At 42.2% G+C, this 18,086-nt stretch overlaps 1 protein-coding gene across 21 annotated transcripts in view; it reads left to right on the forward strand.

The window, feature by feature from the left end:
• Nucleotides 1–18,086, forward strand: part of DST (dystonin) — an 879,552-nt gene that overhangs the window by 562,363 nt on the left and 299,103 nt on the right. For 20 of the 21 annotated variants that reach the window (XM_075340270.1, XM_075340271.1, XM_075340278.1 and 17 more), the window contains 3 exons: nt 3,127–3,267; nt 4,160–4,366; nt 6,517–6,660. The exons of the other annotated variant lie outside the window; for it this stretch is intronic. In XM_075340270.1, the coding sequence (XP_075196385.1) occupies nt 3,127–3,267; nt 4,160–4,366; nt 6,517–6,660 (492 nt within the window). The remainder of the gene's footprint in view (nt 1–3,126; nt 3,268–4,159; nt 4,367–6,516; nt 6,661–18,086) is intronic. 21 annotated transcript variants of the gene reach the window in all.

An 18,086-nucleotide genomic window follows, 5' to 3' on the forward strand; every position in this document is an offset into this window, starting at 1 on the left:
TGGGCACACCTCCCCCTGGCCATTTGATGCATGAATGGACTTTAGACTGCTGGCTCTGTTCTGTTTACCAAGTTGTAGATTGGAGAAGTCCCATGCTGAGAAGAACAATAGATATGCAACCCCCACCAAATCAATGACAATAGCTATTGCTGAAGCCTGAGTGCAATATGATACAGGCTGGGGGAAGGTATAGTCACTTACATCCCAAGACATAGTATTACAGCAAATACAGTGAGAAGGTAAAATACATCACATGGCATCTTATACAAAAATATGGAATGGAGAAAACTACATACATCATGACACAAGGCTTTTATAGACTTTTATTGAGTTGTGACCTCAAGCACGCTCTGTGAAACACTGGAGCAGCCGGTAGGTCACAAATTGCCGGAGGCCAACTGGAGCGGCGTTAAAATAGATCAAGACGCTGGAGGGTGAGTGTAAGAAGGGATTTAAAGCAGCACTCCACTGCTAAAATAAAAAAAAATAAAAAAACAGGAGTGGTGCTTTAAATATTCAATTCCGTAAAAAGGGGTTGGTACAGGGATATCAGTTATCACCTATCAAATGTATGATCACTGCAAACCAAATAATCACAAGAATGTGGGTCCTTTATCCCCTATTTGAATGGAGCAATAGTTATGCGTAAACATTACTACTACATTTGATATCTATGAGATTGACAAAAATAGTCGAGCCCTGTTATTTGTGGACCATCTATCTTAATTTTTCATTTTTTTTGTGTTTTATAAATCTTGCAATCCACATTTTACAATAAAAACAGTCTCTCAGATATATTTTTCTGTATGAAAAAAATGTACTGAGCAGATTAATTTGGTACTGTGATGTACTGTATAGCAGTATAAAATGGTATAGTTTCTACTACACAGCTTTGCCTGCTCTTTTACTCTCAGTTTAGGAGGTTGATGAACCGAATAAATTATGGCTAACGTCTCATATAATATGTTGTTGAAGCTAGAAAGTATATTTTGAGTAATTAATCTTTCATATTTCATCTCTAATTTGGATTGATACTATGTTAATGTTTAAAAGCAACAACTTGAATAGAGTTAAGACAGGCATTCTATATTTCATGCTGCGGTATGAATCAATTTTTATTTCTAAAGATGTAATTAGAAAATTAATTTAAGACACAGGAAGCATACAGTGTCATGCAAAGGTTTGGGCACCCTTGGTCAAAATTTCTGTTATTATGAACAGTTAAGTTGAAATGATCTCTAAAATGCATAAAGTTAAAGATGATACATTTCCTTTGTATTTGAGGTAAAAAAAAAAAAGTATTTCATCATCTTTTACATTTTAAAATGAACAAAAAAGGACAATGGCCCGCTGCAAACGTTTGGCCACCCTGCATGGTTAGTACCTAGTAGCACACCCTTTGGCAAGTATCACAGCTTGTAAACTCTTTTTGTAGAAAGCTAAGAGTCTTCCAATTCTTGTTTGAGGGATTTTCATGCATTCTTCCTTGGAAAAGTCTTTCAGTTCTGTGAGATTCTTGGGTCGTCTTGCATGCACTGCTCTTTTGTGGTTAAGCCACAGATTTCCATGGAAAATCAGATAAGAGAACTGTGATAACCATTGTAAAACCTTCATTTTGCACCTTTTGGGGTAGTCTATTGAGGATTTTGACGTGTGTTTAGGATTATTATACATTTGTCGAAGCCCATCCTCATTTCATCTTTAGCTTTTTGACAGATACGGTTATGTTTACATTAAGAATTTGTTGAAATATCATTGAATCAATTCTTCCCTCTACCCGTGAAATGTTTCCCGAGCCATTGGCTACAACACAAGCCTGAAGCATGATTGATCCACCCTCATGCTTAAAAGTTGGCCTGAATATTCTTTTCCTGAAATTCTGTGCCCTTTTTATCTCCACATATACCTTTGATTATTGTGGCCAAATTTTAACCTTATTGGTCCACAGGAATTGTTTCCAAAATGCATCTGGCTTGTTTAGATGTTATTTTGCATACTATTGGCAATGAATTTTATGATGATGACGCAGGAGAAGTTTTCTTCTGAAGACACTTCCATGGAAGCCATATTTCTGCAGGTGTGTCTGAACAGTAGAACAATGTACCACAACTTCAGAGACTGCTAAATCTTTCTGAAGGTCTTTTGCAGTCAAACACGGATTCTGATTTGTCTCTTTATCTATCCTGCGAACAGCTCTCTCTTAAATATTGTTTGGTCTTCCAGACTTTACCTTGACTTCCACTGTTGCTGTTAACTGCCATTTATTACTTACATTTCAAACTTTGATAACTTCTTATAGCCTTCTGTTTGTGGGCCTCCACCATTTTCATTCTCAGAGTGCTGGCAGCTGCTTTTTTGGTATAAAGTTAAAGGTGGCTTGGTTTTTATAAAGCTGTGAATTTGCATCACCTGGCCTTTCCTAATGATGACAGTGAACGGGCCATAACCCTAACACGCTAATTAAGGGTTGAAACCTTGGTCAAAGTTATTTAAGCACACAAATCTCCAAGTGTGCCCAAACTTTTGCATCAGCCTATTTTCTTTTTTTGTCATTTTTAAAATGTAAAAGATGAAAATATATATATTTTTTGCCTCAAATACAAATGAAATTTGTCACCCTTAACTTAAAGCTTTTCAGAGATCAGTTCATTTTCAACTTGCTTAACTGTTCACAATAAGAGTAATTTTGACCAGGGATGCCCAAACTTTTGCATACCACTGTATATCTAGGCAAATATTAACAGAGCCTCTAGATTTACTCAAGAACACTTTTTTTGAAATTTGTTGATTGCAGGCTATGGTCACATAAACGTATAAAAGAATTGTCTGATTTTCATTCAGAAAAAAGATGGTTTTTCATCTTTGCGGCATCTGTTTTTATAAATCAGAATATACAAGACGAGTTTCAGTCTCCTATGATAAAGAACTTTAATAGGCAAGTCTCACAGGAGACTGGAATTTCTTCTCACATGGACATTCGTTCCATGGCAAAATCAACGTTTATCTGAACAACCCTATTGGATACCATTAAACAAAGTGCTTTAATAATTTTTTTCACGAATAGTACTCAGGCTAAAAATATGGTTGTAGAAAACTAACCTAACTGCAGTATCGTATTCTTTTTAGGCAACTTTGACTTTGAATCAGTACTGTCAAACATTAAGTAACCATCTGACTGATGTTCGGGATCAGAAACTTCACTTTGATAATTTTCCAACCCTTGGTGATAGCTTGGAAGCATTAAAACTTCAGCTTGAACAACTCGAGGTCAGTATTGTTAATGTTTTATCACAGCACAAATATTTTTCTTTGTTTCTTACCAGGCCGGTTTTTTTTTCTGTGGAGCAACAATGCTGTTTTTGTTCAACTATGTATTTAGAATCCCACTTGACAAGAATTTAATACTCCTGAAACAGCTCTAAAATGTTGTTATTGTGGAAATTTGTAATTGTTTTTTTTCTTTTTTACTTCTTTTGACTGATATGCCATGAAAGACCACTGTGGCTAATATTGGGAAATCAACATTATAGTGTAGAGTCCACTTCCATCTTCTTAAGGGTGGCAGACATGCTGGATGCACATCTATTTGCACAAATCTGTAGAGTTGTATATGGATTCTGCATTATCACGAATAGGTTGTGTCCTTTACTCTTATGCTGCAGACAGAATATATTTGAGCCAGTGAACTAACAAACAGTAGGAAAGTCCAGTTTATATTTTTAGGCCAGGTTCACATTTATTTTGTGCTCATCGTTGAGCACTTTTGTCAGGATTTCTGTCTATATCCCCGAAAATCAAGAGTCAGACATAATCCCCATTTAAGCCAGTCAGTATGATGGGGCAGTTGAAGGCACAGACTCTTAAGTGGGTTATATTTTAATCCAGTTTTGGAGGGATTTAGACAGAAATTAAAACACAAGTACTCAGTGTAGATTACTGTATAATTGTGAACTAGATGTGGAATGAAACTAAGACAATGACAATCACTAAATTTATCTGATATGACTGAGCAACAAACTAAGAATGAACCACACTTAAACGTTTATTCTTTAAATAAAAAAATAAGCTAATGTTCCTTTTCATTCCCCAGAACCTACAATTCTTTCCTCAGAAGATACATACTCAATATTTAATAAATGTTTTTCATCCTCTCTTTCAGTCATTTAAATCAAGGTTGGCTGTATTTTCCGTTACAATGAAAAAAGATGTACAGTTTGTAGAGCAATTCTTAACCTCTGTGCCTGGTGACCTTCCAGTAGAGCATCTGAAGGAGTTAAGTGAGACTTTGATGAATTCCTTTGCTACAGTTTGTGAAATGTCTTCAGATCATGCTAAACAGATTGCATTTGCTGAGGATGCTGAAATGGTAAGTTATTGCTATCTGTTTACAACTGGTACTTGATGATTTTTACTTTCATGAACTTTTATATGACTGTTCTTCTGCCCGTCTGTGGTTGACTACTACTACTACTTCAATTGCTTCCATTTATACAGTTAGCACAGTTTGTGTTTCTGTTACCTTTTGGCATACTAATTTGTATTGAAAGGGAACCGGTCATGGGAAAAAACGCTATTAACCTGCAGATATGGAGTAAACCAGCAGGTTAATACTGTAGTTTTTGAAACCTGCCTGGCTCCTGCACATTGAGCCTCGCTTCTGGGAGTAAATTAACTTTATTTCTCCTGGCAGCATTTGGGTTTCAGACATGAGGGGTGGCGCCAAAGCTGATTCAGTCGCCACTTTTTGTATTGAGCGCAGCGGCTGTATCTGTGCACCCCACACTGACTGAGAGCTGTTCAGCTTTAGGGGAGGTAGTCAGTCAAAGCGAGGGTCGCGGGTACAGCCGCCACTCTCTATAGCTGGGGATTCTATGCATTTTTGGTGCATTTCCACCAGTTAAACGCACCATAAACGCATTTATGTCTTTTACCTGCAAATTTTCTGCATCTAATGTAAGTCTATGGAAAACTCAGCATAATCAGAAACTCAGAAAAATTGACATGCTGCAGCTTGCAAAAATGCACTGCAGGGGAGTTTACACAGTGTAAAAAAAAGTACAATGGACATGAGATTTCTATTAATCCCATCCACTTTGCTTGTAAAGTAAAATGCAGTGTTTTGGACACAGCAAAAATATGTTGCATCCAGAATGTGAATTGTCTCTCCAGAGAGGAAGGAGACAAACTCTAGCGTCACCTTTTGGAAGTAGCAATCCTAAAAGTCAAAAGTGGCTTTTTAACAAGCCGTTTCAAATGACTAAGGATTTATCCCAGATCAGAACCCCAATTTGCAGACATGGTGTTTCGGGGTGATTGGCCCTCGTCAGTGCAAAGTGTGGGTATCTTATCTGGCTTATGATAAGCTATAGTGGGGACCATGGGGAAGACTATTCTCCATCCAGAATGTGAGTAACACTGATCATGGGACTGTACCCTTAAGGACCAGACTTTCTATCAAAAATCGTGTCTGAACCTCAACCTTACACAGGTACTCTCAAGGATGGTAATTGCTCTAATGATGTTACTATTTGGCAACTGTTTAGTAAAAGATAAAGCATAGCTTAAAGTTCAAAGCATGATATTTAGTGATATCATTCCAGATCTAATGCTTTCACTGCCAGAAGGAATGCTGACAGTTGCGGATCTCACAACCTGGAAGTTTAGGTAGAAGTTTTGCTAGAAATTTGAGTTCTCTAGGGAGCTATCAAGGACATTTCTTGGCGTTTTTAGTAAAGTTATCAATCTGTGGCTTCCCGCTATCAACTTAAATGGATATTTTCTTGTTATTCAATTGCATTAATTAGTTAGTAGCATATAAATAAGCAAGTTTGCAATTGCTTTTGCTTTCTGCTGTCATTCTCCTGAAATGAGATCTTTTGTCTTACATATTGTGCAGCTGGTTTCCATTGAGCTTGGCCACTAGTGTCTGGCCAAGTGTGCTCTGTAGTTACATTCCAGAAGAAAGATTAACTCCTGACATACCAGTCACCTCTCTTCAGCTGATTGATTACAGCAGTTGGCTGCTCACCTCCGTGCACCTCTCTCATATCCTGATAAGCTATTATTATGAATTTTGCAAAATCACCAGTCCCCAGTATCAGCTGCTTTTAGAGGTCTCCTAGTTACCACTCTCACTGTCCATGTGGTTTTTCAAGTGCTCTCTTATCACTACTTGTAAATATAGTATTACTATTGTCAATCAAAAATAAACCAGAGAATGGCTGAACGTGTTATAGTAGAACTTGTGCTGAGGTTTATAGTTATACTAATGCTAGAGGTCTGCTACTCACCAGAACTGGCAATCAAGGAAGAGTGCCCTCCCTGCCAGAAGCCAGGAGTTGAAAAAGACTGGAAAGCTGCGTGCTGCTCAAAATACAACTTAAGGCTAACCCTTTAAAACGGACAGTAACACACTGGTGATAGGTGTCCTTTTAACATCAGTTCAATTCTTATTATAAGCAGTAGTTTATATTTAACTTTTTTTGGGAATAAGTCTTTTTTTCATTTTTTTTTCAGGATAAGTTAGCAAAAACCCATCGAGACTTACTTAACCGACTACAGGTCTTGGCTGATTGGATAACCTCAAGTAATGAAACTTTGGATATTTCAATTATTAGTTATGATGTGGATGTTATAAAGCAATCAATGCAGTCTTTGAAGGTAGTAGTATTCTTTTTTTTTTTCTTTACTTGCATAAAACAGACATATTGCTGTATTCTATCATATGGTTCATTGCCCTATATGTGTGGTAATAGAGTTACACCATGTAATTGAGATTAAAATGTGTTGTGCAATACTAGGACAACCCCCTGTCATTCCACATGTTTTCTCTCAATTAAAATAGAAGCTTATACTGACCTCCTGTGTCGGTGTGGTTCCAGCGGTGTCGGGGCTCATTTTCCTTGGGCTCTCGTGAAGTTATGACGCACTCAATCACTGCCGGATTCTCTGTCCCAACTTTTGGACATATGCGTTAATCAACAAAAAGCAAGAGCTTGGCCTGCTGCTCACTTCCTGATGATTTCTCCTGCGTCCGAAGGCAGAGAGAGGAGACTGGGTGATCACAACGTGATAACGTCATGTAAACCCTGACACCACAGGAATTGCATCACCACTCTAGGTGAGTATGAGCATCTTTATTTTAATTGGGAGAAAAATGGAATGAGAAAGGGTTGTCCTAGTAGTCGACAACCCCTTTAAAGGGATTGTATGATTAGCACAACCCATCTATATATATAATTGCCTTATTCTGTCTGTCTGTCTGTCTGTCTGTCTATCTGTCTGTCTGTCTGTCTGTCATGCTCCGAAATTGTGTCCTTACGGTGACACAAAGCTGATTGGCCGCTGGGCTCGCCATGGCCCCGCCCCCCCACACGGATTGGCCTCTCGCCCCGGCTCTCTGCAGGCCCCGCCCCCCTCACGCAATGTACGCTCGCTCTGGCCCAACTGATACGGAGCCCCGATTCCCAGGTGAGTACACACACACATCAGATCACACTCACTCTCACACTCACTCTCACACACACCTCACACATCACAACATGCTGGGATATCGCTTGCTTCTACACCGGCTCCGTCAGGATCCCGGCAGCGCCAGACATAACCTTGCGATGCTGGGATCTTGACGGAGGCCGTGAAAGCTGGTAACCATTATAAACATCGGGTAACTAAGGTCCCTTAGTTACCCGATGTGTATCATAGTTACCAGTGTACACCGGCTCACACTCACTCTCACACACACCTCACACACACATCACATTGCATCCACACATCAAGGTCCTGCAGCTGCGGAACATACACACACATAACAGCACACACACACACACATACACACACAAATCAGATCACTCTCACACACACCTCACACATCACATCGCATCCACATACTCACAACATCCTGGGATATCGCTTGCTTCTCGGCAGCGATACTGTGCTGTTGTGAGCTTCCAGGACCTGCCGGGGGATCACATGGCCAGAAGCATGTGATATCCCCGGATGTTGTGAGTATCAGCGCGTATGTGCAATATCGTCAGTGTGTGTGTCTTTGTGTGTGAGTGTATGCGATCGGGTGTGTGTCCCTGTACTGTGCATCCATATATTAATAATGTCCCCGTACTGTGCATCCATATATTAATAATGTTCCCATACTGTGCATCCATATATTAATAATGTCCCCGTACTGTGCATCCATATATTAATAATGTCCCCGTACTGTGCATCCATATATTAATAATGTTCCCATACTGTGCATCCATATATTAATAATGTCCCCGTACTGTGCATCCATATATTAATAATGTCCCCGTACTGTGCATCCATATATTAATAATGTCCCCGTACTGTGCATCCATATATTAATAATGTCCCCATACTGTGCATCCATATATTAATAATGCCCCGTACTGTGCATCCATATATTAATAATGTCCCCGTACTGTGCATCCATATATTAATAATGTCCCCGTACTGTGCATCCATATATTAATAATACCCCGTACTGTGCATCCATATATTAATAATGTCCCCGTACTGTGCATCCATATATTAATAATACCCCGTACTGTGCATCCATATATTAATAATGTCCCCGTACTGTGCATCCATATATTAATAATGTCCCCGTACTGTGCATCCATATATTAATAATGTCCCCGTACTGTGCATCCATATATTAATAATGTCCCCGTACTGTGCATCCATATATTAATAATGTCCCCGTACTGTGCATCCATATATTAATAATGTTCCCATACTGTGCATCCATATATTAATAATGTCCCCGTACTGTGCATCCATATATTAATAATGTCCCCGTACTGTGCATCCATATATTAATAATGTTCCCATACTGTGCATCCATATATTAATAATGTCCCCGTACTGTGCATCCATATATTAATAATGTCCCCGTACTGTGCATCCATATATTAATAATGTCCCCGTACTGTGCATCCATATATTAATAATGTCCCCATACTGTGCATCCATATATTAATAATGTCCCCGTACTGTGCATCCATATATTAATAATGTCCCCGTACTGTGCATCCATATATTAATAATGTCCCCGTACTGTGCATCCATATATTAATAATACCCCGTACTGTGCATCCATATATTAATAATGTCCCCGTACTGTGCATCCATATATTAATAATGTCCCCGTACTGTGCATCCATATATTAATAATGCCCCCGTACTGTGCATCCATATATTAATAATGTCCCCGTACTGTGCATCCATATATTAATAATGTCCCCGTACTGTGCATCCATATATTAATAATACCCCGTACTGTGCATCCATATATTAATAATGTCCCCGTACTGTGCATCCATATATTAATAATGTCCCCGTACTGTGCATCCATATATTAATAATGCCCCCGTACTGTGCATCCATATATTAATAATGTCCCCGTACTGTGCATCCATATATTAATAATACCCCGTACTGTGCATCCATATATTAATAATGCCCCGTACTGTGCATCCATATATTAATAATGTCCCCGTACTGTGCATCCATATATTAATAATGTCCCCGTACTGTGCATCCATATATTAATAATGTCCCCGTACTGTGCATCCATATATTAATAATACCCCGTACTGTGCATCCATATATTAATAATGTCCCCGTACTGTGCATCCATATATTAATAATACCCCGTACTGTGCATCCATATATTAATAATGTCCCCGTACTGTGCATCCATATATTAATAATGCCCCGTACTGTGCATCCATATATTAATAATGCCCCGTACTGTGCATCCATATATTAATAATGTCCCCGTACTGTGCATCCATATATTAATAATGCCCCGTACTGTGCATCCATATATTAATAATGTCCCCATACTGTGCATCCATATATTAATAATGTCCCCATACTGTGCATCCATATATTAATAATACCCCCGTAATGTGCATCCATATATTAATAATGCCCCGTACTGTGCATCCATATATTAATAATGTCCCCGTACTGTGTATCCATATATTAATAATGCCCCCGTACTGTGCATCCATATATTAATAATGCCCCCGTACTGTGCATCCATATATTAATAATGCCCCGTACTGTGCATCCATATATTAATAATGTCCCCGTACTGTGCATCCATATATTAATAATACCCCCGTACTGTGCATCTATATATTAAAAATACCCCCGTACTGTGCATCCATATATTAATAATGCCCCCGTACTGTGCATCCATATATTAATAATGGCTGATGCTGAGGACAGAGAGGCTGATGCTGGGGACAGAGAGGCTGATGCTGGAGACAGTGAGGCTGATGCTGGGGACAGAGAAGCTGATGCTGGGGACAGAGAGGCTGATGCTGGGGACAGAGAGGCTGATGCTGGGGACAGAGAGGCTGATGCTGGGGACAGAGGCTGATGCTGGGGACAGAGAGGCTGATGCTGGGGACAGAGAAGCTGATGCTGGGGACAGAGAGGCTGATGCTGGCGACAGAGAGGCTGATGCTAGGGACAGAGAGGCTGATGCTGGAGACAGAGAGGCTGATGCTGGAGACAGAGAGGCTGATGCTGGAGACAGAGAGGCTGATGCTGGGGACAGAGAGGCTGATGCTGGGAGGAGAGAGGCTGATGCTGCAGGTAGAGAGGCTGATGCTGGCGCAGCATGGCGGATGGAGCACCTTTGGGAGTGCGCAGCATGGCGGATGGAGCACATTTGGGAGTGCGCAGCATGGCGGATGGAGCACGTTTGGGAGTGCGCAGCATGGCGGATGGAGCACGTTTGGGAGTGCGCAGCATGGCGGATGGAGCACGTTTGGGAGTGTGCAGCATGGCGGATGGAGCACGTTTGGAAATGCGCAGCATGGCGGATGGAGCACGTTTGGGAGTGCGCAGCATGGGGGATGCAGCGCGATGGGGAGTGCGGAGTATGGCGGATGGAGCACGTTTGGGAGTGCGCAGCATGGAGGATGCAGCACGATGGGGAGTGCGGAGTATGGCGGATGGAGCACGTTTGGGAGTGCGCAGCATGGCGGATGGACCACGTTTGGGAGTGCGCAGCATGGCGGATGGAGCACGTTTGGGAGTGCGCAGCATGGGAGATGGAGCACGATGGGGAGTGCGCAGCATGGCGGATGGAGCACGTTTGGGAATGCGCAGCATGGGGGATGGAGCACGATGGGGAGTGCGCAGCATGGCGGATGGAGCACGTTTGGGAGTGCGCAGCATGGCGGATGGAGCACGTTTGGGAGTGCGCAGCATGGCGAATGGAGCATGTTTGGGAGTGCGCAGGATGGGAGATGGAGCACGATGGGGGGTGCGCAGCATAGGGGATGGAGCACGTTTGGGAGTGCGCAGCATGGCGGATGGAGCACGTTTGGGAGTGCGCAGCATGGGGGATGGAGCACGTTTGGGAGTGCGCAGCATGGCGGATGGAGCACGTTTGGGAGTGCGCATCATGGGAGATGGAGCACGATGGGGAGTGCGCAGCATGGCGGATGGAGCACGTTTGGGAGTGCGCAGCATGGGGGATGGAGCACGATGGGGAGTGCGCTGCATGGCGGATGGAGCACGTTTGGGAGTGCGCAGGATGGGAGATGGAGCACGATAGGGGGTGCGCAGCATACGGGATGGAGCACGATGGGGAGTGCGCTGCATGGGGGATGGAGCACGATGGGAAGTGCACACCTCCCCCCAACACACACACATACGCGCGCGCACTGCACAACACACCACACCACACACACACACTGGGAACCACAAACAACTGCCCTACACAGACACCCACACACACAGACAACGCTGCACACACAAATATACGCACATACCGCACAACACGCACATTGCACAAAACATACCTCCCCCCAAAACACACCACACACACACAAACTGCGCAACACACACACAACGCTACAGACACACAGCGCTCCACAAACAACGCAACACACAAACAACACCGCTCTCACCCCCCATCACACCCAGACAACATCCAGAACATGTACAGCGCCCTACACAAACACTTGGTAACTACACACAACAACATCTATATATATATATATATATATATATAACAAAAATCATACATGAGCTACACAATACGTAAATTCTAGAATACCCGATGCGTAGAATCGGGCCACCTTCTAGTTTTTATATAAATACCCAGTAGGATCACCAGCTGGCAACACATTTTCCTTGCAGTGGTTGCTGTAGAATATAAACTACTGATAAAAAGTTAAGTATATTTGGCTTCCGGGTGAAATTTCAGGATGATCCTAAAATGCAAAACTCACAACAGGTGTTTGAACCATGAATCTCCCAATAAATTTCGAGTTTCAATTAGAATTTGTATTTAAACAGTCCCCCTCATCATTTTGTTCATATTTTGACATCATGAGACTTAAACAACACTTAACAATTGATCAGCAGTACCTCGCCTTTGCGAGGCTTCAAGCATGAAGTTCTCAGACGGACGTGGCTACTGAGCTTAGCGTGTCATCAGCAGATTACATCTGTGATACAGAGAGACTGGAAGAGTCACAAAGATGCATAGAAGTGAATGTCCTTTGGCCACATCTCACACTGATGACTGCTTCATTGTGAACAATGCCGTTTGGAACCAAAACATTTAAGGGAGGTGAGAGGCACCAAGTGTCACGTCACATCTACACGTCAGACCATTCAAAGCCATTTATATCAGCATGGTTTGCTATGCTACCTGACCACACCACCAAGCACAGGTGTCATAGTGGGTCTCAGTGCTGTTCACTGATGAATGTCAATTCACACTGAGCTGAAATGATGGCCACCAACGATGTTGGAGATATCAAGGAAAGCGCTTTGCATCTTTTATCACCAGACGAGCCTTTGCTGGTGTTGTTACGGTTTGGGCAGGTGTGTCTAGTCAATACAGAACTGCCACACACTTTGTGAATGGTAAAATAAACAAGCCCCTACTACATATAACATCATTAATCCAGTCAGTGTACATCTGCTTGAACAACACAGGCCTAATTTCATCTTCATGGATGACAATGTTCAGATTCATCAAGGTTGCATCATTAGGGAATGATTTCTAGAGACTGGGGCATCTCAAATGGAATGGTCTGTTCTTCTCCAGACCTGAATCCCATAGAAAACTTGTGGGATCAGCTAAGTCACTATGTAGAGGCTCGTAACGCTGTACCTCAGAACCTCAATGACCTGAGGGCTGCCCTTCAAGACGAGTGGGATGCCATGCATCAGCAGACAATAACTTGACTTGTGAGCAGCATGAGACATCATTGTCAAGCAGTAAATAATGCTTAAGACCACATGACAGGTTATTGAAACATTGACATTATTTGATGGGGTATACCCACAACTTTTGTTGGCTTTTGTTTCAATAAATTGTTTGAGATTAGGAGATCACCATTGCTGCTTCTACTTAAAGGGTTATTCCCATCTCCAAGATCCTATCCCAATATGTAGTAGGTGTATTAATAAGAATATTAGTACATACAGTGCTATGCAGAAGTTTGAGCACCACTGGTCAAAATTGCTGTTATTGTGAACAGTTAATCAAGTTGAAAATGAAATGATCTCTAAAAGGCATAAAGTTAAAGATGACACATTTCCTTTATATTTTAGGTAAGAACAAAAAAAAATTTTCATCTTTAACATTTTAACTACAAAAATGAAAATGGGCCAATGCAAAAGTTTGAACACCCTTGGAGATTTGTGTGCTCAGATAGCTTTGACTACCATTTCAGACCTTAAAGGGAACCTGTCAGCAGAAATTTCGCCCAAAAGCTAAAAGATTCCCCCTCTGCAGCTCCTGGGCTGCATTCTAGAAAGGTCCCTGTTATTATTGTGCCCCATGTGAGACCAAAATAAAGACTTTATAAAGTGGTACCTTTTTGTATTCAGATAGTGTAAATGTGACACGGGGGCGGGCTCTCTGCCGTCCGTTATTCTGCCTCCTGGTCCTGTATGCCGCCCCCATCGCTCCTTTCCATAGCTGATGCACCGCCCACTGCTCCAGCCATCCCCGCGCATGCCCAGTGCCAGTCTCACGGGACTGAGCAGTGTGACCGCTGGTGACGTGTGCGCAGGAAAGTGATTATGGGCGGGGCTGTGATTGTTATCAGCAAGTACCCGCCCATAATCTCGTGAGCGCGCAAACCTCTCCAGCGGTCACACTGTGCTCAGGGTAGTGCTAGACTGTATGGGCTGCTTCCAGGGATGACGTCCCTTTTGTCACGTGATAGGGGCGTGTTCAAAATACTATCACGTGACAAAAGGGACGTCATCTTTATTTTTTGTTGGGAATTTAAAAATGTAAAAAATATATATATATTTTTTTTGTCTAAAATGCAGAAGATATGTGTTATCTTTAACTTTATGGCTTTTACAGATAATTTCATCTTCAACTTGCTTAATTGTTCAGAATATCAGTAAACTTGACCAGGGGTGCTCAAACTTTTGCATGCCACTGTACTTCCACTTAGAAATATAGTATAGTGTTTCTGATTCACTATGTCACTTACCTCATGTTCAGGTCATTTCATGACCTTAGGTATCCATGGTTACGACCATGGGCAACTAACTAACTGTGACTTTATGTGTGGTCATAACCATCAATACCTAAGGGCCTGAAATACCCTGCACATGAGGTAAGCGACAGAGTGAATCAAGAGAACTATACTACATTTCTAATTGGAGGTATTTGCTAATACTATTATTATTACACCAACTACATATTAGGATAAGATCTTGGACATGGTAATAACCCTTTAAATGCCTTACTTTCATGATAAAATATCAATGTAGCGTGAACTTTTTCCGTTTCACATAAATTTCACTCGACAGCAATTGACTCTAGAACTTTTTGTGAGTAGTGTATGTAACATTATGTGCTGGCTATTTGGATAAAATAGAACCCATAAAATCCCAATAAAATCTCTCATTACAAGGAGCTACGTTTTACTCTGAAATGGGGACCACGGGGAAGACTATTCTCTTTACGGAGACCTGACAAACCAGTCTGGCTGTCGGTGAGGGGATTTATAGCTGCAATGCCCCTCTTGGAAATATTCAAATTGTCTCTCTAGGGAGGAAGGAGACAAACTCTAGCGCCATCTATTGTAGGTAGCAATCCTAAAAGTCAAAAATGGCTTTTTAACTTTTCAAATTACTATGGATTTATGCCAAAATATGGGTATCTGATCTGGACAGATCAAATAAGCATACTTTGCACTGACAAGGGGCAATCACCCCGAAACACCGTGTCTGCAAATTGGGGTTCTGATCTGGCATAAATCCTTAAGGGTGCTTTACACGCTGCGACATCGCAAACGATATATCGTCCGGGTCACGTCATTAGTGACACACATCTGGCGCCGTTAGCTACATCGCAGCATGTGACACCAAGGAGCAACAATCAACGATCGCAAAAACGTCCAAAAACGGTAATCGTTGACACGTCGCTCCTTTCCTTAATATCGTTGCTGCTGCAGGTACGATGTTGTTCGTGGCTCCTGCTGCACCACACACCGCTATGTCTGACACCGCAGGAACGACAAACATCTCCTTACCTGCGTCCACCGGCAATGCGGAAGGAAGTAGGTGGGCAGGATGTTACGTCCCGCTCATCTCCGCCCCTCCGCTTCTATTGGACAGCTGCCGTGTGACGTCGCTGTGACGCCACACGAACCGCGCCCTTAGAAAGGAGGTGGTTCGTCGGCCAGAGCGACGTCGCAGGGAAGGTAAGTCCGTGTGACGGGTGTAAGCGATGTTGTGCGCCACGGGCAGCGATTTGCCCGGTCGCACAACCGACGGGGTCGGGTATGCTCGCTAGCGATATCGGTACGGATATCTCAGTGTGTAAAGTACTCTTTAGTCATTTGAAAAGGCTTGTTAAAAAGCCACTTTTAACTTTTAGAATTGCTACCTTGAATAGGTGGCTCTAGAGTTTGTCTCCTTCCTCCCTGGAGAGACAATTTGAATATTACTCTGAAATGCAACATTTTGTTATATTGGACAAGCCGAGGTAGGTAAGTTCCCAATAGACCTGTTAATCATGCTGAGCCACCCAGGGAACAAATCAAATGGGAGCCGCTCAGCAGACATACTCTATAAAGAAGAATATGGACTGCATGAAATTGCAGACAGATTCACTTTAATGGTCGTACTTGCAATACATGGCTGGACAGGCTTCACCATCGCAGAAGATGTTTCAGTTTTCATTGGGAGTGCAGCATGCAGTCATCTTTATGACATTTATTTGCCTTTATAGGACATAATTAACTGTGTTGTATATATGAGATCCTATTTATAAGGCAAAAGAACTCATAACTGATGTTTTGATATATACATATGTATCAGAGCAAAACATCAGAATAGTACAATCATTTTGAATGCCACTAATTACCAGAAAAAAGGAGGTGAAATATCCCTCAAAGGTCTGATGTTCTGATATGTTTATAAGATAAATTATATGAGAACATCAATTTTGTGTGGTTAACCCGTTCACGACCGGCCGATTTTTAAACGGCACGAGCAGATAACGATTCTGCTCGTGCCTGGCAGGCACACATCTCAGCTGTGAATATCAGCTCAGATGTGCGCTGATCGCGGCATGCTGCCGGTGGCAGAGCGCGGGCAGTAACATTATGACAACTAGAACGTAATATTACTGCCCGTGGTCGTTAAGGAGTTAAAGGGGTTTTCCCACTATATCCTTGTTGATAACCTATCCTTAGGAATATGTGATTCAAAAATGATTCCTTAGGATAGGTCATAAATATTAAATTGTTGGGTAGCAGGCTTCCACTGATCAGTTTCTGGCAACTCTATAACACTCTTGTTTGCATGTGGGTGCTGCATGTGATAGGTGGCCCTCACTGAAATATAGGTCATCAGCATAAGTGGAAAACCCCATTAAAGTGTTGATATACTATAAACAGTATTTACATACTGTATTTTCCACATTTTGTCATGTTACACCCACAAACGTAAATGTATTTTATTGGGATTTTATGTGATATACCAACACTAAGGGGTACTTTGCACACTACGACATCGCAGGTGCGATGTCGGTGGGGTCATGTCGAAAGTGACGCACTTCCTGCGTCGCTCTCGACATCGTAGTGAGTAAAGCATAGATGATACGATTAACGAGCGCAAAAGCGTCGTAATCGTATCATCGGTGTAGCGTCGGCAAAAACCATAATTACCTTGCTGCGACGGTCCGATGTTGTTCCTCGTTCCTGCGGCAGCACTCATCGCTGTGTGTGAATTCGCAGGAGCGAGGAACATCTCCTATCTGCTTCACCGCGGCTCCTGTCGGCTATGCGGAAGGAAGGAGGTGGGCGGGATGTTTACATCCCGCTCATCTCCGCCCCTCCGCTTCTATTAGCCGCCTGGCATGTGACGTCGCTATGACGCCGCACAGCCCGCCCCCTTAATAAGGAGGCGGGTCGCCGGCCAGAGTGATGTCGCAGGGCAAGGTGAGTGCATGTGAAGCTGGCGTAGCGATAATTTTCGCTACACCAGCTATCACCACACATCGCTGCTGCGACAGGGGCGGGGACTATTTCACTCGGCATCGCAGCATCGGCTTGCGATGTCGTAGTGTGCAAAGTACCCCTTAGTGGCAAGTATATGTGCAGTGTAAAGGAAATGATACAGAGTTTTATAGTTATTTTAAACATATATATACCTGAAAATTGTGCTGAGTATTTGTATTCAGCCACCCTGAGTCAGTACTTTGTAGGACCACTTTTTACCCATTCTTCTTTGCAAGATAGCTCTCGCTTAGTGTTATTGGATGGAGAGCATTTGTAAACAGCAACTTTCAATTCCTGCCACATATTCTCTGGGATTTATGTCTGTACAGTTACTGAGTCATTCAAACACATGAATAAGCTTTAATTTAATCCATTCCATTGTAGCTTTGGAAGTATGTTTAGAGTAGTTGTCCTGCTGGAAGTTGACTCTGTGCCCCAGTCTCAAGTCTTTTGCAATCTGTAACAGATTTTTCCTCCAGGATTGCCCTGTTTTTTTTAGCTCCATCCATCTTTCCATCAACTCTGACCAGCTTCCCTGTCTCTGCTGAAGCAAAC

The sequence above is a fragment of the Anomaloglossus baeobatrachus genome, chromosome 3 (assembly GCF_048569485.1).
Source record: "Anomaloglossus baeobatrachus isolate aAnoBae1 chromosome 3, aAnoBae1.hap1, whole genome shotgun sequence".
In the NCBI taxonomy this organism is placed as follows: domain Eukaryota; kingdom Metazoa; phylum Chordata; class Amphibia; order Anura; family Aromobatidae; genus Anomaloglossus; species Anomaloglossus baeobatrachus.